At 44.0% G+C, this 22,847-nt stretch overlaps 1 protein-coding gene across 5 annotated transcripts in view; it reads left to right on the forward strand.

Moving 5' to 3' along the window:
* kank1a (KN motif and ankyrin repeat domains 1a) overlaps positions 1 to 22,847 on the forward strand; it is a 198,621-nt gene that overhangs the window by 122,040 nt on the left and 53,734 nt on the right. For all 5 annotated transcript variants that reach the window (XM_082961593.1, XM_082961594.1, XM_082961595.1 and 2 more), the window contains one exon: positions 20,527 to 22,795. In XM_082961593.1, coding sequence (XP_082817719.1) covers positions 20,527 to 22,795 — 2,269 coding nt within the window. The remainder of the gene's footprint in view (positions 1 to 20,526; positions 22,796 to 22,847) is intronic.

The raw sequence follows: 22,847 nt of genomic DNA on the forward strand, positions 1-22,847 counted from the left end.
TGATGGTTGGTTCTGTTTATGTCGACACTCTGTTACCAACAGAATGACGGTTGGTTCTGTTTATGTCGACATTCTGTTACCAACAGATTGACGGTTGATTCTGTTTATGTCGACATTCTGTTACCAACAGATTGACGGTTGATTCTGTTTATGTCGACATTCTGTTACCAACAGAATGACGGTTGGTTCTGTTTATGTCGACATTCTGTTACCAACAGAATGACGGTTGGTTCTGTTTATGTCGACATTCTGTTACCAACAGAATGACGGTTGGTTCTATTGGTCGACATTCTGTTACCAACAGAATGACGGTTAGTTCTGTTTATGTCGACACTCTGTTACCAACAGAATGATGGTTGGTTCTGTTTATGTCGACACGGTTGGTTCTGTTTATGTCGACATTCTGTTACCAACAGAATGACGGTTGGTTCTGTTTATGTCGACACTCTATTACCAACAGAATGATAGTTGGTTCTGTTTATGTCGACATTCTGTTACCAACAGAATGATGGTTGGTTCTGTTTATGTCGACACGGTTGGTTCTGTTTATGTCGACACTCTGTTACCAACAGAATGACGGTTGGTTCTGTTTATGTCGACACTCTGTTACCAACAGAATGATGGTTGGTTCTGTTTATGTCGACACGGTTGGTTCTGTTTATGTCGACACTCTGTTACCAACAGAATGACGGTTGGTTCTGTTTATGTCGACACTCTGTTACCAACAGAATGACGTTTGGTTCTGTTTATGTTGTCACTCTGTTACCAACAGAATGATGGTTGGTTCTGTTTATGTCGACACTCTGTTACCAACAGAATGATGGTTGGTTCTGTTTATGTCGACACGGTTGGTTCTGTTTATGTCGACATTCTGTTACCAACAGAATGACGGTTGGTTCTGTTTATGTCGACACTCTGTTACCAACAGAATGATGGTTGGTTCTGTTTATGTCGACACGGTTGGTTCTGTTTATGTCGACACTCTGTTACCAACAGAATGATGGTTGGTTCTGTTTATGTCGACACGGTTGGTTCTGTTTATGTCGACACTCTGTTACCAACAGAATGACGGTTGGTTCTCTTTATGTCGACACTCTGTTACCAACAGAATGATGGTTGGTTCTGTTTATGTCGACATTCTCTTTCCAACAGAATGATGGTTGGTTCTGTTTATGTCGACACTCTGTTACCAACAGAATGACGGTTGGTTCTGTTTATGTCGACACTCTGTTACCAACAGAATGATGGTTGGTTCTGTTTATGTCGACACGGTTGGTTCTGTTTATGTCGACACTCTGTTACCAACAGAATGACGGTTGGTTCTGTTTATGTCGACACGGTTGGTTCTGTTTATGTCGACACTCTGTTACCAACAGAATGACGGTTGGTTCTGTTTATGTCGACACTCTGTTACCAACAGAATGATGGTTGGTTCTGTTTATGTCGACACTCTGTTACCAACAGAATGACGGTTGGTTCTGTTTATGTCGACATTCTGTTACCAACAGATTGACGGTTGATTCTGTTTATGTCGATATTCTGTTACCAACAGATTGACGGTTGATTCTGTTTATGTCGACATTCTGTTACCAACAGAATGACGGTTGGTTCTGTTTATGTCGACATTCTGTTACCAACAGAATGACGGTTGGTTCTGTTTATGTCGACATTCTGTTACCAACAGAATGACGGTTGGTTCTATTGGTCGACATTCTGTTACCAACAGAATGACGGTTAGTTCTGTTTATGTCGACACTCTGTTACCAACAGAATGATGGTTGGTTCTGTTTATGTCGACACGGTTGGTTCTGTTTATGTCGACATTCTGTTACCAACAGAATGACGGTTGGTTCTGTTTATGTCGACACTCTATTACCAACAGAATGATAGTTGGTTCTGTTTATGTCGACATTCTGTTACCAACAGAATGATGGTTGGTTCTGTTTATGTCGACACGGTTGGTTCTGTTTATGTCGACACTCTGTTACCAACAGAATGACGGTTGGTTCTGTTTATGTCGACACTCTGTTACCAACAGAATGATGGTTGGTTCTGTTTATGTCGACACGGTTGGTTCTGTTTATGTCGACACTCTGTTACCAACAGAATGACGGTTGGTTCTGTTTATGTCGACACTCTGTTACCAACAGAATGACGTTTGGTTCTGTTTATGTTGTCACTCTGTTACCAACAGAATGATGGTTGGTTCTGTTTATGTCGACACTCTGTTACCAACAGAATGATGGTTGGTTCTGTTTATGTCGACACGGTTGGTTCTGTTTATGTCGACATTCTGTTACCAACAGAATGACGGTTGGTTCTGTTTGTCGACACTCTGTTACCAACAGAATGATGGTTGGTTCTGTTTATGTCGACACTCTGTTACCAACAGAATGATGGTTGGTTCTGTTTATGTCGACACTGTTGGTTCTGTTTATGTCGACACTCTGTTACCAACAGAATGATGGTTGGTTCTGTTTATGTCGCCACAGTTGGTTCTGTTTATGTCGACACTCTGTTACCAACAGAATGACGGTTGGTTCTGTTTATGTTGACACTCTGTTACCAACAGATTGACGGTTGATTCTGTTAATGTCGACATTCTGTTACCAACAGAATGACGGTTGGTTCTGTTTATGTCGACATTCTGTTAACAACAGATTGATGGTTGGTTCTGTTTATGTCGACTCTCTGTTACCAACAGAATGACGTTGGTTCTGTTTATGTCGACACTCTGTTACCAACAGAATGATGGTTGGTTCTGTTTATGTCAACACGGTTGGTTCTGTTTATGTCGACATTCTGTTACCAACAGAATGACGGTTGGTTCTGTTTATGTCGACATTCTGTTACCAACAGAATGACGGTTGGTTCTGTTTGTCGACATTCTGTTACCAACAGAATGACGGTTGGTTCTGTTTGTCGACATTCTGTTACCAACAGAATGACGGTTGGTTCTGTTAATGTCGACATTCTGTTACCAACAGAATGACGGTTGGTTCTGTTTATGTCGACACTCTGTTACCAATAGAATGATGGTTGGTTCTGTTTATGTCGACACGGTTGGTTCTGTTTATGTCGACACTCTGTTACCAACAGAATGATGGTTGGTTCTGTTTATGTCGACACGGTTGGTTCTGTTTATGTCGACACTCTGTTACCAACAGAATGACGGTTGGTTCTGTTTATGTTGACACTCTGTTACCAACAGATTGACGGTTGATTCTGTTAATGTCGACATTCTGTTACCAACAGAATGACGGTTGGTTCTGTTTATGTCGACATTCTGTTAACAACAGATTGATGGTTGGTTCTGTTTATGTCGACTCTCTGTTACCAACAGAATGACGTTGGTTCTGTTTATGTCGACACTCTGTTACCAACAGAATGATGGTTGTTTCTGTTTATGTCAACACGGTTGGTTCTGTTTATGTCGACATTCTGTTACCAACAGAATGACGGTTGGTTCTGTCTATGTCGACATTCTGTTACCAACAGAATGACGGTTGGTTCTGTTTGTCGACATTCTGTTACCAACAGAATGACGGTTGGTTCTGTTTGTCGACATTCTGTTACCAACAGAATGACGGTTGGTTCTGTTAATGTCGACATTCTGTTACCAACAGAATGACGGTTGGTTCTGTTTATGTCGACACTCTGTTACCAATAGAATGATGGTTGGTTCTGTTTATTTCGACACGGTTGGTTCTGTTTATGTCGACACTCTGTTACCAACAGAATGATGGTTGGTTCTGTTTATGTCGACACGGTTGGTTCTGTTTATGTCGACACTCTGTTACCAACAGATTGACGGTTGATTCTGTTAATGTCGACATTCTGTTACCAACAGAATGACGGTTGGTTCTGTTTATGTCGACACTCTGTTACCAACAGAATGACGGTTGGTTCTGTTTATGTCGCCATTCTGTTACCAAGAGATTGACGGTTGGTTCTGTTTATGTCGACAGTCTGTTACCAACAGAATGATGGTTGGTTCTGTTTATGTCGACACGGTTGGTTCTGTTTATGTCGACATTCTGTTACCAACAGAATGACGGTTGGTTCTGTTTATGTCGACACTCTGTTACCAACAGAATGATGGTTGGTTCTGTTTATGTCGCTACTCTGTTACCAACAGAATGACGGTTGGTTCTGTTTATGTCGACACTCTGTTACCAACAGAATGATGGTTGGTTCTGTTTATGTCGACACGGTTGGTTCTGTTTATGTCGACACTCTGTTACCAACAGAATGATGGTTGGTTCTGTTTATGTCGACACGGTTGGTTCTGTTTATGTCGACACTCTGTTACCAACAGAATGACGGTTGGTTCTGTTTATGTCGACACTCTGTTACCAACAGAATGATGGTTGGTTCTGTTTATTTCAACACGGTTGGTTCTGTTTATGTCGACATTCTGTTACCAACAGAATGATGGTTGGTTCTGTTTATGTCGACACTCTGTTACCAACAGAATGACGGTTGGTTCTGTTTATGTCGCCATTCTGTTACCAAGAGATTGACGGTTGATTCTGTTTATGTCGACATTCTGTTACCAACAGAATGACGGTTGGTTCTGTTTATGTCGACATTCTGTTACCAACAGAATGACGGTTGGTTCTGTTTATGTCGACATTCTGTTACCAACAGAATGATGGTTGGTTCTGTTTGTCGACAATCTGTTACCAACAGAATGACGGTTGGTTCTGTTAATGTCGACATTCTGTTACCAACAGAATGACGGTTGGTTCTGTTAATGTCGACATTCTGTTACCAACAGAATGACTGTTGGTTCTGTTTATGTCGACACTCTGTTACCAACAGAATGACGGTTGGTTCTGTTTATGTCGACACTCTGTTACCAACAGATTGACGGTTGATTCTGTTAATGTCGACATTCTGTTACCAACAGAATGACGGGTGGTTCTGTTTATGTCGACATTCTGTTACCAACAGAATGACGGTTGGTTCTGTTTATGTCGACACTCTGTTACCAACAGAATGATGGTTGGTTCTGTTTATGTCGACACGGTTGGTTCTGTTTATGTCGACATTCTGTTACCAACAGAATGACGGTTGGTTCTGTTTATGTCGACACTCTGTTACCAACAGAATGATGGTTGGTTCTGTTTATGTCGACACTCTGTTACCAACAGAATGACGGTTGGTTCTGTTTATGTCGACACTCTGTTACCAACAGAATGATGGTTGGTTCTGTTTATGATGACACGGTTGGTTCTGTTTATGTCGACACTCTGTTACCAACAGAATGATGGTTGGTTCTGTTTATGTTGACACGGTTGGTTCTGTTTATGTCGACACTCTGTTACCAACAAAATGACGGTTGGTTCTGTTTATGTCGACACTCTGTTACCAACAGAATGATGGTTGGTTCTGTTTATGTCGACACGGTTGGTTCTGTTTATGTCGACATTCTGTTACCAACAGAATGATGGTTGGTTCTGTTTATGTCGACACTCTGTTACCAACAGAATGACGGTTGGTTCTGTTTATGTCGACATTCTGTTACCAACAGAATGACGGTTGGTTCTGTTTATGTCGACATTCTGTTACCAACAGAATGACGGTTGGTTCTGTTTGTCGACATTCTGTTACCAACAGAATGACGGTTGGTTCTGTTAATGTTGACATTCTGTTCTGAACAGAATGACGGTTGGTTCTGTTAATGTCGACATTCTGTTACCAACAGAATGACGGTTGGTTCTGTTTATGTCGACACTCTGTTACCAACAGAATGATGGTTGGTTCTGTTTATGTCGACACGGTTGGTTCTGTTTATGTCGACACTCTGTTACCAACAGAATGACGGTTGGTTCTGTTTATGTCGACACTCTGTCACCAACAGATTGACGGTTGATTCTGTTAATGTCGACATTCTGTTACCAACAGAATGACGGTTGGTTCTGTTTATGTCAACATTCTGTTACCAACAGAATGACGGTTGGTTCTGTTTATGTCGACACTCTGTTACCAACAGAATGATGGTTGTTTCTGTTTATGTCGACACTGTTGGTTCTGTTTATGTCGACATTCGTTACCAACAGAATGTCTGTTGGTTCTGTTTATGTCGACACTCTGTTACCAACAGAATGATGGTTGGTTCTGTTTATGTCGACACTCTGTTACCAACAGAATGACGGTTGGTTCTGTTTATGTCGACACTGTTACCAACAGAATGATGGTTGGTTCTGTTTATGTCGACACGGTTGGTTCTGTTTATGTCGACACTCTGTTACCAACAGAATGACGGTTGGTTCTGTTTATGTCGACACTCTGTTACCAACAGAATGATGGTTGGTTCTGTTTATGTCGACACGGTTGGTTCTGTTTATGTCGACATTCTGTTACCAACAGAATGATGGTTGGTTCTGTTTATGTCGACACTCTATTACCAACAGAATGACGGTTGGTTCTGTTTATGTCGACATTCTGTTACCAACAGAATGACGGTTGGTTCTGTTTATGTCGACACTCTGTTACCAACAGAATGATGGTTGGTTCTGTTTATGTCGACACTGTTGGTTCTGTTTATGTCGACACTCTGTTACCAACAGAATGATGGTTGGTTCTGTTTATGTCGACACAGTTGGTTCTGTTTATGTCGACACTCTGTTACCAACAGAATGACGGTTGGTTCTGTTTATGTTGACACTCTGTTACCAACAGATTGACGGTTGATTCTGTTAATGTCGACATTCTGTTACCAACAGAATGACGGTTGGTTCTGTTTATGTCGACATTCTGTTAACAACAGATTGATGGTTGGTTCTGTTTATGTCGACTCTCTGTTACCAACAGAATGACGTTGGTTCTGTTTATGTCGACACTCTGTTACCAACAGAATGATGGTTGGTTCTGTTTATGTCAACACGGTTGGTTCTGTTTATGTCGACATTCTGTTACCAACAGAATGACGGTTGGTTCTGTTTATGTCGACATTCTGTTACCAACAGAATGACGGTTGGTTCTGTTTGTCGACATTCTGTTACCAACAGAATGACGGTTGGTTCTGTTTATGTCGACACGGTTGGTTCTGTTTATGTCGACACTCTGTTACCAACAGAATGATGTTTGGTTCTGTTTATGTCGACACGGTTGGTTCTGTTTATGTCGACACTCTGTTACCAACAGAATGACGGTTGGTTCTGTTTATGTTGACACTCTGTTACCAACAGATTGACGGTTGATTCTGTTAATGTCGACATTCTGTTACCAACAGAATGACGGTTGGTTCTGTTTATGTCGACATTCTGTTAACAACAGATTGATGGTTGGTTCTGTTTATGTCGACTCTCTGTTACCAACAGAATGACGTTGGTTCTGTTTATGTCGACACTCTGTTACCAACAGAATGATGGTTGTTTCTGTTTATGTCAACACGGTTGGTTCTGTTTATGTCGACATTCTGTTACCAACAGAATGACGGTTGGTTCTGTCTATGTCGACATTCTGTTACCAACAGAATGACGGTTGGTTCTGTTTGTCGACATTCTGTTACCAACAGAATGACGGTTGGTTCTGTTTGTCGACATTCTGTTACCAACAGAATGACGGTTGGTTCTGTTAATGTCGACATTCTGTTACCAACAGAATGACGGTTGGTTCTGTTTATGTCGACACTCTGTTACCAATAGAATGATGGTTGGTTCTGTTTATTTCGACACGGTTGGTTCTGTTTATGTCGACACTCTGTTACCAACAGAATGATGGTTGGTTCTGTTTATGTCGACACGGTTGGTTCTGTTTATGTCGACACTCTGTTACCAACAGATTGACGGTTGATTCTGTTAATGTCGACATTCTGTTACCAACAGAATGACGGTTGGTTCTGTTTATGTCAACATTCTGTTACCAACAGAATGACGGTTGGTTCTGTTTATGTCGACAGTCTGTTACCAACAGAATGATGGTTGGTTCTGTTTATGTCGACACGGTTGGTTCTGTTTATGTCGACATTCTGTTACCAACAGAATGACGGTTGGTTCTGTTTATGTCGACACTCTGTTACCAACAGAATGATGGTTGGTTCTGTTTATGTCGACACTCTGTTACCAACAGAATGACGGTTGGTTCTGTTTATGTCGACACTCTGTTACCAACAGAATGATGGTTGGTTCTGTTTATGTCGACACGGTTGGTTCTGTTTATGTCGACACTCTGTTACCAACAGAATGATGGTTGGTTCTGTTTATGTCGACACGGTTGGTTCTGTTTATGTCGACACTCTGTTACCAACAGAATGACGGTTGGTTCTGTTTATGTCGACACTCTGTTACCAACAGAATGATGGTTGGTTCTGTTTATGTCAACACGGTTGGTTCTGTTTATGTCGACATTCTGTTACCAACAGAATGATGGTTGGTTCTGTTTATGTCGACACTCTGTTACCAACAGAATGACGGTTGGTTCTGTTTATGTCGCCATTCTGTTACCAAGAGATTGACGGTTGGTTCTGTTTATGTCGACAGTCTGTTACCAACAGAATGATGGTTGGTTCTGTTTATGTCGACACGGTTGGTTCTGTTTATGTCGACATTCTGTTACCAACAGAATGACGGTTGGTTCTGTTTATGTCGACACTCTGTTACCAACAGAATGATGGTTGGTTCTGTTTATGTCGCTACTCTGTTACCAACAGAATGACGGTTGGTTCTGTTTATGTCGACACTCTGTTACCAACAGAATGATGGTTGGTTCTGTTTATGTCGACACGGTTGGTTCTGTTTATGTCGACACTCTGTTACCAACAGAATGATGGTTGGTTCTGTTTATGTCGACACGGTTGGTTCTGTTTATGTCGACACTCTGTTACCAACAGAATGACGGTTGGTTCTGTTTATGTCGACACTCTGTTACCAACAGAATGATGGTTGGTTCTGTTTATTTCAACACGGTTGGTTCTGTTTATGTCGACATTCTGTTACCAACAGAATGATGGTTGGTTCTGTTTATGTCGACACTCTGTTACCAACAGAATGACGGTTGGTTCTGTTTATGTCGCCATTCTGTTACCAAGAGATTGACGGTTGATTCTGTTTATGTCGACATTCTGTTACCAACAGAATGACGGTTGGTTCTGTTTATGTCGACATTCTGTTACCAACAGAATGACGGTTGGTTCTGTTTATGTCGACATTCTGTTACCAACAGAATGATGGTTGGTTCTGTTTGTCGACAATCTGTTACCAACAGAATGACGGTTGGTTCTGTTAATGTCGACATTCTGTTACCAACAGAATGACGGTTGGTTCTGTTAATGTCGACATTCTGTTACCAACAGAATGACTGTTGGTTCTGTTTATGTCGACACTCTGTTACCAACAGAATGACGGTTGGTTCTGTTTATGTCGACACTCTGTTACCAACAGATTGACGGTTGATTCTGTTAATGTCGACATTCTGTTACCAACAGAATGACGGGTGGTTCTGTTTATGTCGACATTCTGTTACCAACAGAATGACGGTTGGTTCTGTTTATGTCGACACTCTGTTACCAACAGAATGATGGTTGGTTCTGTTTATGTCGACACGGTTGGTTCTGTTTATGTCGACATTCTGTTACCAACAGAATGACGGTTGGTTCTGTTTATGTCGACACTCTGTTACCAACAGAATGATGGTTGGTTCTGTTTATGTCGACACTCTGTTACCAACAGAATGACGGTTGGTTCTGTTTATGTCGACACTCTGTTACCAACAGAATGATGGTTGGTTCTGTTTATGATGACACGGTTGGTTCTGTTTATGTCGACACTCTGTTACCAACAGAATGATGGTTGGTTCTGTTTATGTTGACACGGTTGGTTCTGTTTATGTCGACACTCTGTTACCAACAAAATGACGGTTGGTTCTGTTTATGTCGACACTCTGTTACCAACAGAATGATGGTTGGTTCTGTTTATGTCGACACGGTTGGTTCTGTTTATGTCGACATTCTGTTACCAACAGAATGATGGTTGGTTCTGTTTATGTCGACACTCTGTTACCAACAGAATGACGGTTGGTTCTGTTTATGTCGACATTCTGTTACCAACAGAATGACGGTTGGTTCTGTTTATGTCGACATTCTGTTACCAACAGAATGACGGTTGGTTCTGTTTGTCGACATTCTGTTACCAACAGAATGACGGTTGGTTCTGTTAATGTTGACATTCTGTTCTGAACAGAATGACGGTTGGTTCTGTTAATGTCGACATTCTGTTACCAACAGAATGACGGTTGGTTCTGTTTATGTCGACACTCTGTTACCAACAGAATGATGGTTGGTTCTGTTTATGTCGACACGGTTGGTTCTGTTTATGTCGACACTCTGTTACCAACAGAATGACGGTTGGTTCTGTTTATGTCGACACTCTGTCACCAACAGATTGACGGTTGATTCTGTTAATGTCGACATTCTGTTACCAACAGAATGACGGTTGGTTCTGTTTATGTCGACATTCTGTTACCAACAGAATGACGGTTGGTTCTGTTTATGTCGACACTCTGTTACCAACAGAATGATGGTTGTTTCTGTTTATGTCGACACTGTTGGTTCTGTTTATGTCGACATTCGTTACCAACAGAATGTCTGTTGGTTCTGTTTATGTCGACACTCTGTTACCAACAGAATGATGGTTGGTTCTGTTTATGTCGACACTCTGTTACCAACAGAATGACGGTTGGTTCTGTTTATGTCGACACTGTTACCAACAGAATGATGGTTGGTTCTGTTTATGTCGACACGGTTGGTTCTGTTTATGTCGACACTCTGTTACCAACAGAATGACGGTTGGTTCTGTTTATGTCGACACTCTGTTACCAACAGAATGATGGTTGGTTCTGTTTATGTCGACACGGTTGGTTCTGTTTATGTCGACATTCTGTTACCAACAGAATGATGGTTGGTTCTGTTTATGTCGACACTCTATTACCAACAGAATGACGGTTGGTTCTGTTTATGTCGACATTCTGTTACCAACAGAATGACGGTTGGTTCTGTTTATGTCGACACTCTGTTACCAACAGAATGATGGTTGGTTCTGTTTATGTCGACACTGTTGGTTCTGTTTATGTCGACACTCTGTTACCAACAGAATGATGGTTGGTTCTGTTTATGTCGACACAGTTGGTTCTGTTTATGTCGACACTCTGTTACCAACAGAATGACGGTTGGTTCTGTTTATGTTGACACTCTGTTACCAACAGATTGACGGTTGATTCTGTTAATGTCGACATTCTGTTACCAACAGAATGACGGTTGGTTCTGTTTATGTCGACATTCTGTTAACAACAGATTGATGGTTGGTTCTGTTTATGTCGACTCTCTGTTACCAACAGAATGACGTTGGTTCTGTTTATGTCGACACTCTGTTACCAACAGAATGATGGTTGGTTCTGTTTATGTCAACACGGTTGGTTCTGTTTATGTCGACATTCTGTTACCAACAGAATGACGGTTGGTTCTGTTTATGTCGACATTCTGTTACCAACAGAATGACGGTTGGTTCTGTTTGTCGACATTCTGTTACCAACAGAATGACGGTTGGTTCTGTTTATGTCGACACGGTTGGTTCTGTTTATGTCGACACTCTGTTACCAACAGAATGATGTTTGGTTCTGTTTATGTCGACACGGTTGGTTCTGTTTATGTCGACACTCTGTTACCAACAGAATGACGGTTGGTTCTGTTTATGTTGACACTCTGTTACCAACAGATTGACGGTTGATTCTGTTAATGTCGACATTCTGTTACCAACAGAATGACGGTTGGTTCTGTTTATGTCGACATTCTGTTAACAACAGATTGATGGTTGGTTCTGTTTATGTCGACTCTCTGTTACCAACAGAATGACGTTGGTTCTGTTTATGTCGACACTCTGTTACCAACAGAATGATGGTTGTTTCTGTTTATGTCAACACGGTTGGTTCTGTTTATGTCGACATTCTGTTACCAACAGAATGACGGTTGGTTCTGTCTATGTCGACATTCTGTTACCAACAGAATGACGGTTGGTTCTGTTTGTCGACATTCTGTTACCAACAGAATGACGGTTGGTTCTGTTTGTCGACATTCTGTTACCAACAGAATGACGGTTGGTTCTGTTAATGTCGACATTCTGTTACCAACAGAATGACGGTTGGTTCTGTTTATGTCGACACTCTGTTACCAATAGAATGATGGTTGGTTCTGTTTATTTCGACACGGTTGGTTCTGTTTATGTCGACACTCTGTTACCAACAGAATGATGGTTGGTTCTGTTTATGTCGACACGGTTGGTTCTGTTTATGTCGACACTCTGTTACCAACAGATTGACGGTTGATTCTGTTAATGTCGACATTCTGTTACCAACAGAATGACGGTTGGTTCTGTTTATGTCAACATTCTGTTACCAACAGAATGACGGTTGGTTCTGTTTATGTCGACAGTCTGTTACCAACAGAATGATGGTTGGTTCTGTTTATGTCGACACGGTTGGTTCTGTTTATGTCGACATTCTGTTACCAACAGAATGACGGTTGGTTCTGTTTATGTCGACACTCTGTTACCAACAGAATGATGGTTGGTTCTGTTTATGTCGACACTCTGTTACCAACAGAATGACGGTTGGTTCTGTTTATGTCGACACTCTGTTACCAACAGAATGATGGTTGGTTCTGTTTATGTCGACACGGTTGGTTCTGTTTATGTCGACACTCTGTTACCAACAGAATGATGGTTGGTTCTGTTTATGTCGACACGGTTGGTTCTGTTTATGTCGACACTCTGTTACCAACAGAATGACGGTTGGTTCTGTTTATGTCGACACTCTGTTACCAACAGAATGATGGTTGGTTCTGTTTATGTCAACACGGTTGGTTCTGTTTATGTCGACATTCTGTTACCAACAGAATGATGGTTGGTTCTGTTTATGTCGACACTCTGTTACCAACAGAATGACGGTTGGTTCTGTTTATGTCGCCATTCTGTTACCAAGAGATTGACGGTTGGTTCTGTTTATGTCGACAGTCTGTTACCAACAGAATGATGGTTGGTTCTGTTTATGTCGACACGGTTGGTTCTGTTTATGTCGACATTCTGTTACCAACAGAATGACGGTTGGTTCTGTTTATGTCGACACTCTGTTACCAACAGAATGATGGTTGGTTCTGTTTATGTCGCTACTCTGTTACCAACAGAATGACGGTTGGTTCTGTTTATGTCGACACTCTGTTACCAACAGAATGATGGTTGGTTCTGTTTATGTCGACACGGTTGGTTCTGTTTATGTCGACACTCTGTTACCAACAGAATGATGGTTGGTTCTGTTTATGTCGACACGGTTGGTTCTGTTTATGTCGACACTCTGTTACCAACAGAATGACGGTTGGTTCTGTTTATGTCGACACTCTGTTACCAACAGAATGATGGTTGGTTCTGTTTATTTCAACACGGTTGGTTCTGTTTATGTCGACATTCTGTTACCAACAGAATGATGGTTGGTTCTGTTTATGTCGACACTCTGTTACCAACAGAATGACGGTTGGTTCTGTTTATGTCGCCATTCTGTTACCAAGAGATTGACGGTTGATTCTGTTTATGTCGACATTCTGTTACCAACAGAATGACGGTTGGTTCTGTTTATGTCGACATTCTGTTACCAACAGAATGACGGTTGGTTCTGTTTATGTCGACATTCTGTTACCAACAGAATGATGGTTGGTTCTGTTTGTCGACAATCTGTTACCAACAGAATGACGGTTGGTTCTGTTAATGTCGACATTCTGTTACCAACAGAATGACGGTTGGTTCTGTTAATGTCGACATTCTGTTACCAACAGAATGACTGTTGGTTCTGTTTATGTCGACACTCTGTTACCAACAGAATGACGGTTGGTTCTGTTTATGTCGACACTCTGTTACCAACAGATTGACGGTTGATTCTGTTAATGTCGACATTCTGTTACCAACAGAATGACGGTTGGTTCTGTTTATGTCGACATTCTGTTACCAACAGAATGACGGTTGGTTCTGTTTATGTCGACACTCTGTTACCAACAGAATGATGGTTGGTTCTGTTTATGTCGACACGGTTGGTTCTGTTTATGTCGACATTCTGTTACCAACAGAATGACGGTTGGTTCTGTTTATGTCGACACTCTGTTACCAACAGAATGATGGTTGGTTCTGTTTATGTCGACACTCTGTTACCAACAGAATGACGGTTGGTTCTGTTTATGTCGACACTCTGTTACCAACAGAATGATGGTTGGTTCTGTTTATGATGACACGGTTGGTTCTGTTTATGTCGACACTCTGTTACCAACAGAATGATGGTTGGTTCTGTTTATGTTGACACGGTTGGTTCTGTTTATGTCGACACTCTGTTACCAACAAAATGACGGTTGGTTCTGTTTATGTCGACACTCTGTTACCAACAGAATGATGGTTGGTTCTGTTTATGTCGACACGGTTGGTTCTGTTTATGTCGACATTCTGTTACCAACAGAATGATGGTTGGTTCTGTTTATGTCGACACTCTGTTACCAACAGAATGACGGTTGGTTCTGTTTATGTCGACATTCTGTTACCAACAGAATGACGGTTGGTTCTGTTTATGTCGACATTCTGTTACCAACAGAATGACGGTTGGTTCTGTTTGTCGACATTCTGTTACCAACAGAATGACGGTTGGTTCTGTTAATGTTGACATTCTGTTCTGAACAGAATGACGGTTGGTTCTGTTAATGTCGACATTCTGTTACCAACAGAATGACGGTTGGTTCTGTTTATGTCGACACTCTGTTACCAACAGAATGATGGTTGGTTCTGTTTATGTCGACACGGTTGGTTCTGTTTATGTCGACACTCTGTTACCAACAGAATGACGGTTGGTTCTGTTTATGTCGACACTCTGTCACCAACAGATTGACGGTTGATTCTGTTAATGTCGACATTCTGTTACCAACAGAATGACGGTTGGTTCTGTTTATGTCGACATTCTGTTACCAACAGAATGACGGTTGGTTCTGTTTATGTCGACACTCTGTTACCAACAGAATGATGGTTGTTTCTGTTTATGTCGACACTGTTGGTTCTGTTTATGTCGACATTCGTTACCAACAGAATGTCTGTTGGTTCTGTTTATGTCGACACTCTGTTACCAACAGAATGATGGTTGGTTCTGTTTATGTCGACACTCTGTTACCAACAGAATGACGGTTGGTTCTGTTTATGTCGACACTGTTACCAACAGAATGATGGTTGGTTCTGTTTATGTCGACACGGTTGGTTCTGTTTATGTCGACACTCTGTTACCAACAGAATGACGGTTGGTTCTGTTTATGTCGACACTCTGTTACCAACAGAATGATGGTTGGTTCTGTTTATGTCGACACGGTTGGTTCTGTTTATGTCGACATTCTGTTACCAACAGAATGATGGTTGGTTCTGTTTATGTCGACACTCTATTACCAACAGAATGACGGTTGGTTCTGTTTATGTCGACATTCTGTTACCAACAGAATGACGGTTGGTTCTGTTTATGTCGACATTCTGTTACCAACAGAATGACGGTTGGTTCTGTTTATGTCGACATTCTGTTACCAACAGAATGACGGTTGGTTCTGTTTGTCGACATTCTGTTACCAACAGAATGACGATTGGTTCTGTTAATGTCGACATTCCGTTACCAACAGAATGACGGTTGGTTCCGTTTATGTCGACATTCTGTTACCAACAGAATGATGGTTGGTTCTGTTTATGTCGACACGGTTGGTTCTGTTTATGTCGACACTCTGTTACCAAACTTTGCATCTGCACTGTTCTTCAAATAAATGTGTTTTTGTCACAAATTGTTAGAAGTAATTCTTGTGCATAGAGTATGGTTTGTTTAACGTTGCAATCATTGGTTTTTGTTTTGAAATCGTGGAATTGCCCCCCTCTCTAACCCTAACCCTCACCCTCTCACTCCCACCTCTTCTTTGTCCTCTCCTCTCTCCCCCTCCTTCCTCTCTCCCCTTCGTCTCCTCCCTCTCTCCCCTTCCTCTCCTCCCTCTCTCCCCTTCCTCTCCTCCCTCTCTCCCCTTCCACTACTCCCTCTCTCCCCTTCCTCTCCTCCCTTTCTCCCTTCCCTCTACTCCCTCTCTCCCCTTCCTCTACTCCCTCTACTCCCTCTTTCCCCTTCCCCTCCTCCCTCTCTCCCCTTACTCTCCTCCCTCTTCTCCCCCCTCTCTCCCCTCTCTCTCCCCCTCTCTCCCGCTCTTCTCTCTCCCCCTCCTCTCATCCCTCTCTCCCGCCCTTCTCTCTCAGCCTATCCCCCCTCTCTCCCCCTCCTCTCATCCCTCTCTCCCCCTCCTCCTTCTACTCCCATCTCTCCCCCTCTCTCCCCCTCCTCTCATCCCTCTCTCCCGCCCTTCTCTCTCAGCCTATCTCCCCGTTGGTGTTCTGTAAACTGCTGGATCTGATTAGTGTGTGCTCTATTTTTGTTCATTCCGTCGCCAGAACACAATGTACTAAAACAACTTTAAAACAGCGTACGGATGAACAAACGTCAACGATGGCATGCTTTACCACTGTTTACCGCAGCTTGTTGATTGTCTTAGAAAAGGCCCAGAAATGGTGAGTGTGTGTCTGTTATAACATAGTTTCTCTACAGCCACATAGTTTCAGCCTGACTCAACTTCTCCTCAGTAAAATAATTAGCTCCCTCTTTCTATTTTTTTCTCTCTCTCTCTCTCTCTCTCTCTCTCTCTCTCTGTCTCTCTCTCTGTCTCTGTCTCTCTCTCTGTCTCTGTCTCTCTCTCTCTCTCTCTCTGTCTCTCTGTCTCTCTCTGTCTCTCTCTCTCTGTCTCTCTCTCTGTCTCTCTCTCTCTCTCTCTCTCTCTCTCTCTCTCTCTCTCATACCTCGCTGGCAGACATATGTGAAACAGTTTAGTGGTGTTTGAACCTGTAGCAGTGACTGTCTGTTGTGGATTATACACCTAAACGTGCACCATTACCTGACACGAAGGAAATTAACAATTAACAATCCAAGTAGATGTGGTGTGTATTCACTTGTATGTACTGTAGTAGGTATATTAGGATGAGCTATGTGGAGAGTACAGCTATATGGAGAGTACAGTGGAGAGTACAGCTATGTGGAGAATACAGCTATGTGGAGAATACAGCTATGTGGAGAGTACAGCTATGTGGAGAATACAGCTATGTGGAGAATACAGCTATGTGGAGAGTACAGCTATGTGGAGAGTACAGCTATGTGGAGAGTACAGCTATGTGGAGAGTACAGCTATGTGGAGAATACAGCTATGTGGAGAGTACAGCTATGTGGAGAGTACAGCTATGTGGAGAGTACAGCTATGTGGAGAATACAGCTATGTGGAGAGTACAGCTATGTGGAGAGTACAGCTATGTGGAGAGTACAGCTATGTGGAGAGTACAGTGGAGAGTACAGCTATGTGGAGAGTACAGCTATGTGGAGAGTACAGCTATGTGGAGAGTACAGCTATGTGGAGAATACAGCTATGTGGAGAATACAGCTATGTGGAGAGTACAGCTATGTGGAGAGTACAGCTATGTGGAGAGTACAGCTATGTGGAGAGTACAGTGGAGAGTACAGCTATGTGGAGAATACAGCTATGTGGAGAGTACAGCTATGTGGAGAGTACAGCTATGTGGAGAATACAGCTATGTGGAGAGTACAGTGGAGAGTACAGCTATGTGGAGAATACAGCTATGTGGAGAGTACAGCTATATAAATGATACAGTAGTTATGCAGTGGCAAGAAAAAATATGTGAACCCATTGGAGTTACCTAGATTTCTGCATAAATTGGTCATACAATTTGATCTGTCATAACAATAGACAAACACAGTATACTTAAACTAATAATACATATTAATACATAATTACAAACAAAAAAAATCAGTGTAGGTTGGAAAAAGTATGTGAACCCCTAGGCTAATGACTTCTCCAAAAGCTAATTGGAGTACGGAGTCAGCTAACCTGGAGTCCAATCAATGAGATGAGATTAGAGATGTTGGTTAGAGCGCCTTGCCCTATAAAAAAACACTCATAACATTTTTGTTTGCTATTCACAAGAAGCATTGCCTGATGTGAACCATGCCTCGAACAAAAGAGATCTCAGAAGACCTAAGATTAAGAATTGTTGACTTGCATGAAGCTGGAAAGGGTTACAAAAGTATCTCTAAAAGCCTTGATGTTCATCAGTCTACGGTAAAACAGATTTGTCTATAAATGGAGAAAGTTCAGCACTGTTGCTACTCTCCCTAGGAGTGGCCATCCTGCAAAGATGACTCAATGAGGTTAAGAAGAATCCTAGAGTGTCAGCTAAAGACTTACAGAAATCTCTGGAACATGCTAACATCTCTGTTGACGAGTCTATGATACGTAAAACACTAAACAAGAAGGGTGTTCATGGGAGGACACCACGGAAGAAGCCACTGCTGATGGTCTGGTAATAGAAGCTGGTCAACAGTCTGATGGTAATAGAAGCTGTTCAACAGTCTGATGGTAATAGAAGCTGTTCAACAGTCTGATGGTAATAGAAGCTGTTCAACAGTCTGATGGTAATAGAAGCTGGTCAACAGTCTGATGTTAATAGAAGCTGGTCAACAGTCTGATGGTAATAGAAGCTGGTCAACAGTCTGATGGTCTGGTAATAGAAGCTGGTCAACAGTCTGATGGTCTGGTGATAGAAGCTGGTCAACAGTCTGATGGTAATAGAAGCTGTTCAACAGTCTGATGGTAATAGAAGCTGTTCAACAGTCTGATGGTAATAGAAGCTGGTCAACAGTCTGATGGTCTGGTGATAGAAGCTGGTCAACAGTCTGATGGTGATAGAAGCTGGTCAACAGTCTGATGGTGATAGAAGCTGGTCAACAGTCTGATGGTAATAGAAGCTGGTCAACAGTCTGATGGTCTGGTAATAGAAGCTGGTCAACAGTCTGATGGTAATATAAGCTGTTCAACAGTCTGATGGTAATAGAAGCTGGTCAACAGTCTGATAGTGATAGAAGCTGGTCAACAGTCTGATGGTAATAGAAGCTGTTCAACAGTCTGATGGTAATAGAAGCTGGTCAACAGTCTGATGGTAATAGAAGCTGGTCAACAGTCTGATGGTCTGGTAATAGAAGCTGGTCAACAGTCTGATGGTCTGGTGATAGAAGCTGGTCAACAGTCTGATGGTAATAGAAGCTGGTCAACAGTCTGATGGTCTGGTAATAGAAGCTGGTCAACAGTCTGATGGTCTGGTGATAGAAGCTGGTCAACAGTCTGATGGTAATAGAAGCTGGTGAACAGTCTGATGATAATAGAAGCTGGTCAACAGTCTGATGGTAATAGAAACTGGTCAACAGTCTGATGGTAATAGAAGCTGTTCAACAGTCTGATGGTAATAGAAGCTGGTCAACAGTCTGATGGTAATAGAAGCTGGTCAACAGTCTGATGGTAATAGAAGCTGGTCAACAGTCTGATGGTCTGGTGATAGAAGCTGGTCAACAGTCTGATGGTAATAGAAGCTGGTCAACAGTCTGATGGTCATAGAAGCTGGTCAACAGTATGATGGTAATAGAAGCTGGTCAACAGTCTGATGGTAATAGAAGCTGGTAAACAGTCTGATGGTGATAGAAGCTGTACAACAGTCTGATGGTAATAGAAGCTGTTCAACAGTCTGATGGTAATAGAAGCTGGTCAACAGTCTGATGGTAATTGAAGCTGGTCAACAGTCTGATGGTATTAGAAGCTGGTCAACAGTCTGATGGTAATTGAAGCTGGTCAACAGTCTGATGGTAATAGAAGCTGGTCAACAGTCTGATGGTAATAGAAGCTGGTCAACAGTCTGATGGTAATAGAAGCTGTTCAACAGTCTGATGGTAATAGAAGCTGGTCAACAGTCTGATGGTAATAGAAGCTGGTCAACAGTCTGATGGTAATAGAAGCTGGTCAACAGTCTGATGGTCTGGTGATAGAAGCTGGTCAACAGTCTGATGGTAATAGAAGCTGGTCAACAGTCTGATGGTAATTGAAGCTAACATTCGTTTTGAGGTTTGTCTTACCAGGTTTAAGTGCACTAATGTTCCCGAGGTAGCAAGCCACTCCATCCGATCACCCTCTTCTTTCCACAGCCTTCATCCAACTCCCTTTTGAAATACCAAACTAGTTTTAGCAGATAATTGCTGTCTGTTTGCTGTTGACAGCATTGTCCTTGGTGAAACTTTTTATTGTAGCTAATGTCTATGCTTGTTGTGGCCAAGTCTGTCTGGGGTCCTGCGAGAAGTACGTGGCCACGCCTTTTACGTGAGAGCGCACAGGCTACGTTCTCACGTCAAGTCACACTAGACCGCTGTTCTCCCAGCAGCTGGCTGGAGAAGCAACACCGGGGTCTAAAGTTGTCATGACATTTTGAAAGCATTTCATTCTCTGATCCATTTTGAGCTATTGTTCCATACCTGTAATGTCAACACAAAATGTGTTTCCTGGTATGGCTCCTACTTCCAATGCCTTTTGTTCTTCTCTTCTTCCCGTAGAGAGAGGAGAGAGGTCTGTCAGCAGCAGTACTGAGGCCACGCCCCCGTATGGCTACCAGCTAGACCTGGACTTCCTGAAGTATGTGGACGACATACAGCGTGGCAACACCATCAAGAGGCTGAATATCCAGCGGAAAGCCAGGCCTGTCCGGCCGGCGGCGGAGCCCGTGCCCAGGGGAGGTTGCTCTGGTGGGGGCAGCGGGTACAGTGGGCAGGGCCAGGCTGAATGGACCTCCACAGGCTCCCTACCCTCCTTCAGTGAAGAGGCACAGCAGAGTCCCCTCTTCTACCCCTCCCCTCAGCCTCACCCTCCCTCCACCCTGATTTACCACGCCCATGCCCCTCTCCCGTCCCGTGAGCCCTCCCATCCCCTTTTTCCCCTACCCCCCGAGGGCTACCTGAGCGTCCCCCCCGAACCCCCTCAACGGCCCCGGCTCCCGCCCCCCTCTCTGTGGGAACCTCCCCTCCTCAACCCCCAGGTTGAGAAGACCCTGATGGAGACGAGGAGGAGGTTAGAACAGGAGCGGCACCTCATGCAGCCCCGCTCCCCCTCCGAACCCCCCGGCCCTGCTCCTCGCCAACGCCTGGCCTCCTTCGGAGGGATGGGGGGGTCCAGCACCTCCCTGTTCTCCCCTAGCACCCCACAGCCCCTGCTGCCAAACGGGGGTGTAGGTAGTGGAGAGTACAACCCCTACTACACTTCCATGGGTTCCTCTATCCACCACAGCCCCATGTCATCAGGCATGACCACGCCGGCCACCAACGTGTCTCCGCTCCACCTGCAGCACATCCGGGAACAGATGGTGGTGGCCCTGCGGAGGCTGAAGGAGCTAGAGGAGAAGGTGAAGACCATACCTGTCCTACAGGTGAAGATAGCCGTGCTGCAGGAGGAGAAGAGACAGATGACCTCTCAGAAGAACCAGAGGCTAGGGGTGGGGAGCGTAGTGGGAGGGGGGTTCAGGAAGAGGTCCTATAGCGTAGGCAGTGCTGACCAGTTGGACCCCCAGAATACCCTGCAGACCCAGGAGCTGCACATTATGGAGCCAGAGGGTCAGGAGGGTCAGGGCCATAGTCAGAGTACCATGGGGATGGAGGAGTTCAGGAGGCTGGCTGCAGAGGTCCAAGCCCTGGGGGCGAACAGCCAGGAGCAAGGGTCTCACCAGGCCAGGCAGACCCAGACCTCCTTCCCTCTCACCCACAATAACAGCAACCAGCTCACCTCCACGGCGGTCGGCCCAGATGAGAACATGAACGGCGCCACGGTGGTCGCACAGAGGAAGTCGCCGGTGATGACGACGGTACAACAACGACGCTTCTACCGTGACGTCGGAATGGCGACGGAGCAGCGTGAGACGCGCAGTGCTGGGACGGGTGTGACGGAAGCCATGTTGGGCGTGGCCAGCGAGGTGGAGGCGGAGTTAGACTTGCAGCAGCAGACCATCGAGGCCCTGAAGGAGAAGATCTACCGGCTAGAGGTGGACCTGAGAGAGACCACCCACCTGATGGAGATGTCCAAGCTGAAGCTAGAGCTGCAGGCCGCTGGGGGAGCCAATAGGAAGAGGGCTGATAAAGGCTTCCAGGTGCGGCCAGACACCTACAGCATAGCCTGCCAGGCGCGGCCAGACACCCAGAGCACTGGCTCAGAGACCTGGAGAGTCCAGACGCACAGCCAGGGAGTGGGGAACCATCTAGAGACCAGCCATGCCTCCACAGGGGAGACCCTCCACACTGTAGGGGTAGGGGTGTCCTGTCAACCCAGCCTGAGACACACTGCTTCGGGACCTGACCTGCCCATGGAGAGGTGGCTGGTGCAGGAGAGGGTAGAGGTGCAGGACCAGTGTGTGGGGAGGCAGTTGGAGGTGTGTGACCAGGGGGTGAACACTGATGAGGAAGTAAACGGTCTAGAGCTGTGTAAGGCCCAGGAGACAGAGGCCAGGGAGAGGGAGAGCAGGTTGGTGGTCGTCCGGGAGTGTTCTAGAGACGTCACCGTCAGACAGCTAGTCACCATGGGGACTAACCCTGTCCTGGGCGCCACCACGGACTTTGCTGTCATGGTAACCCCAGACACAGCCTCCCAACACACCAGCACCCTTCTGGAGACCGCTAGCCAACACACCAACACAGAGACAGTGGTGCTAGCTGACGGCTGTACCAACACCGCCCTGCTCCACACTGCTGAGAAACACACCAGCACGCTAACCAATCACACAAGGACTGTCGCTGTGGGCGAGGGGCTGGTCAAAGACCCACAGACCGTGCCCAAAACCAGGTACTTTTTCAATTAGATTCATTTAACAATTTAAAAACACAATTTAACCACA

Source organism: Salmo salar, chromosome 15 (assembly GCF_965601325.2).
Source record: "Salmo salar chromosome 15, fSalSal1, whole genome shotgun sequence".
Lineage (NCBI taxonomy): Eukaryota > Metazoa > Chordata > Actinopteri > Salmoniformes > Salmonidae > Salmo > Salmo salar.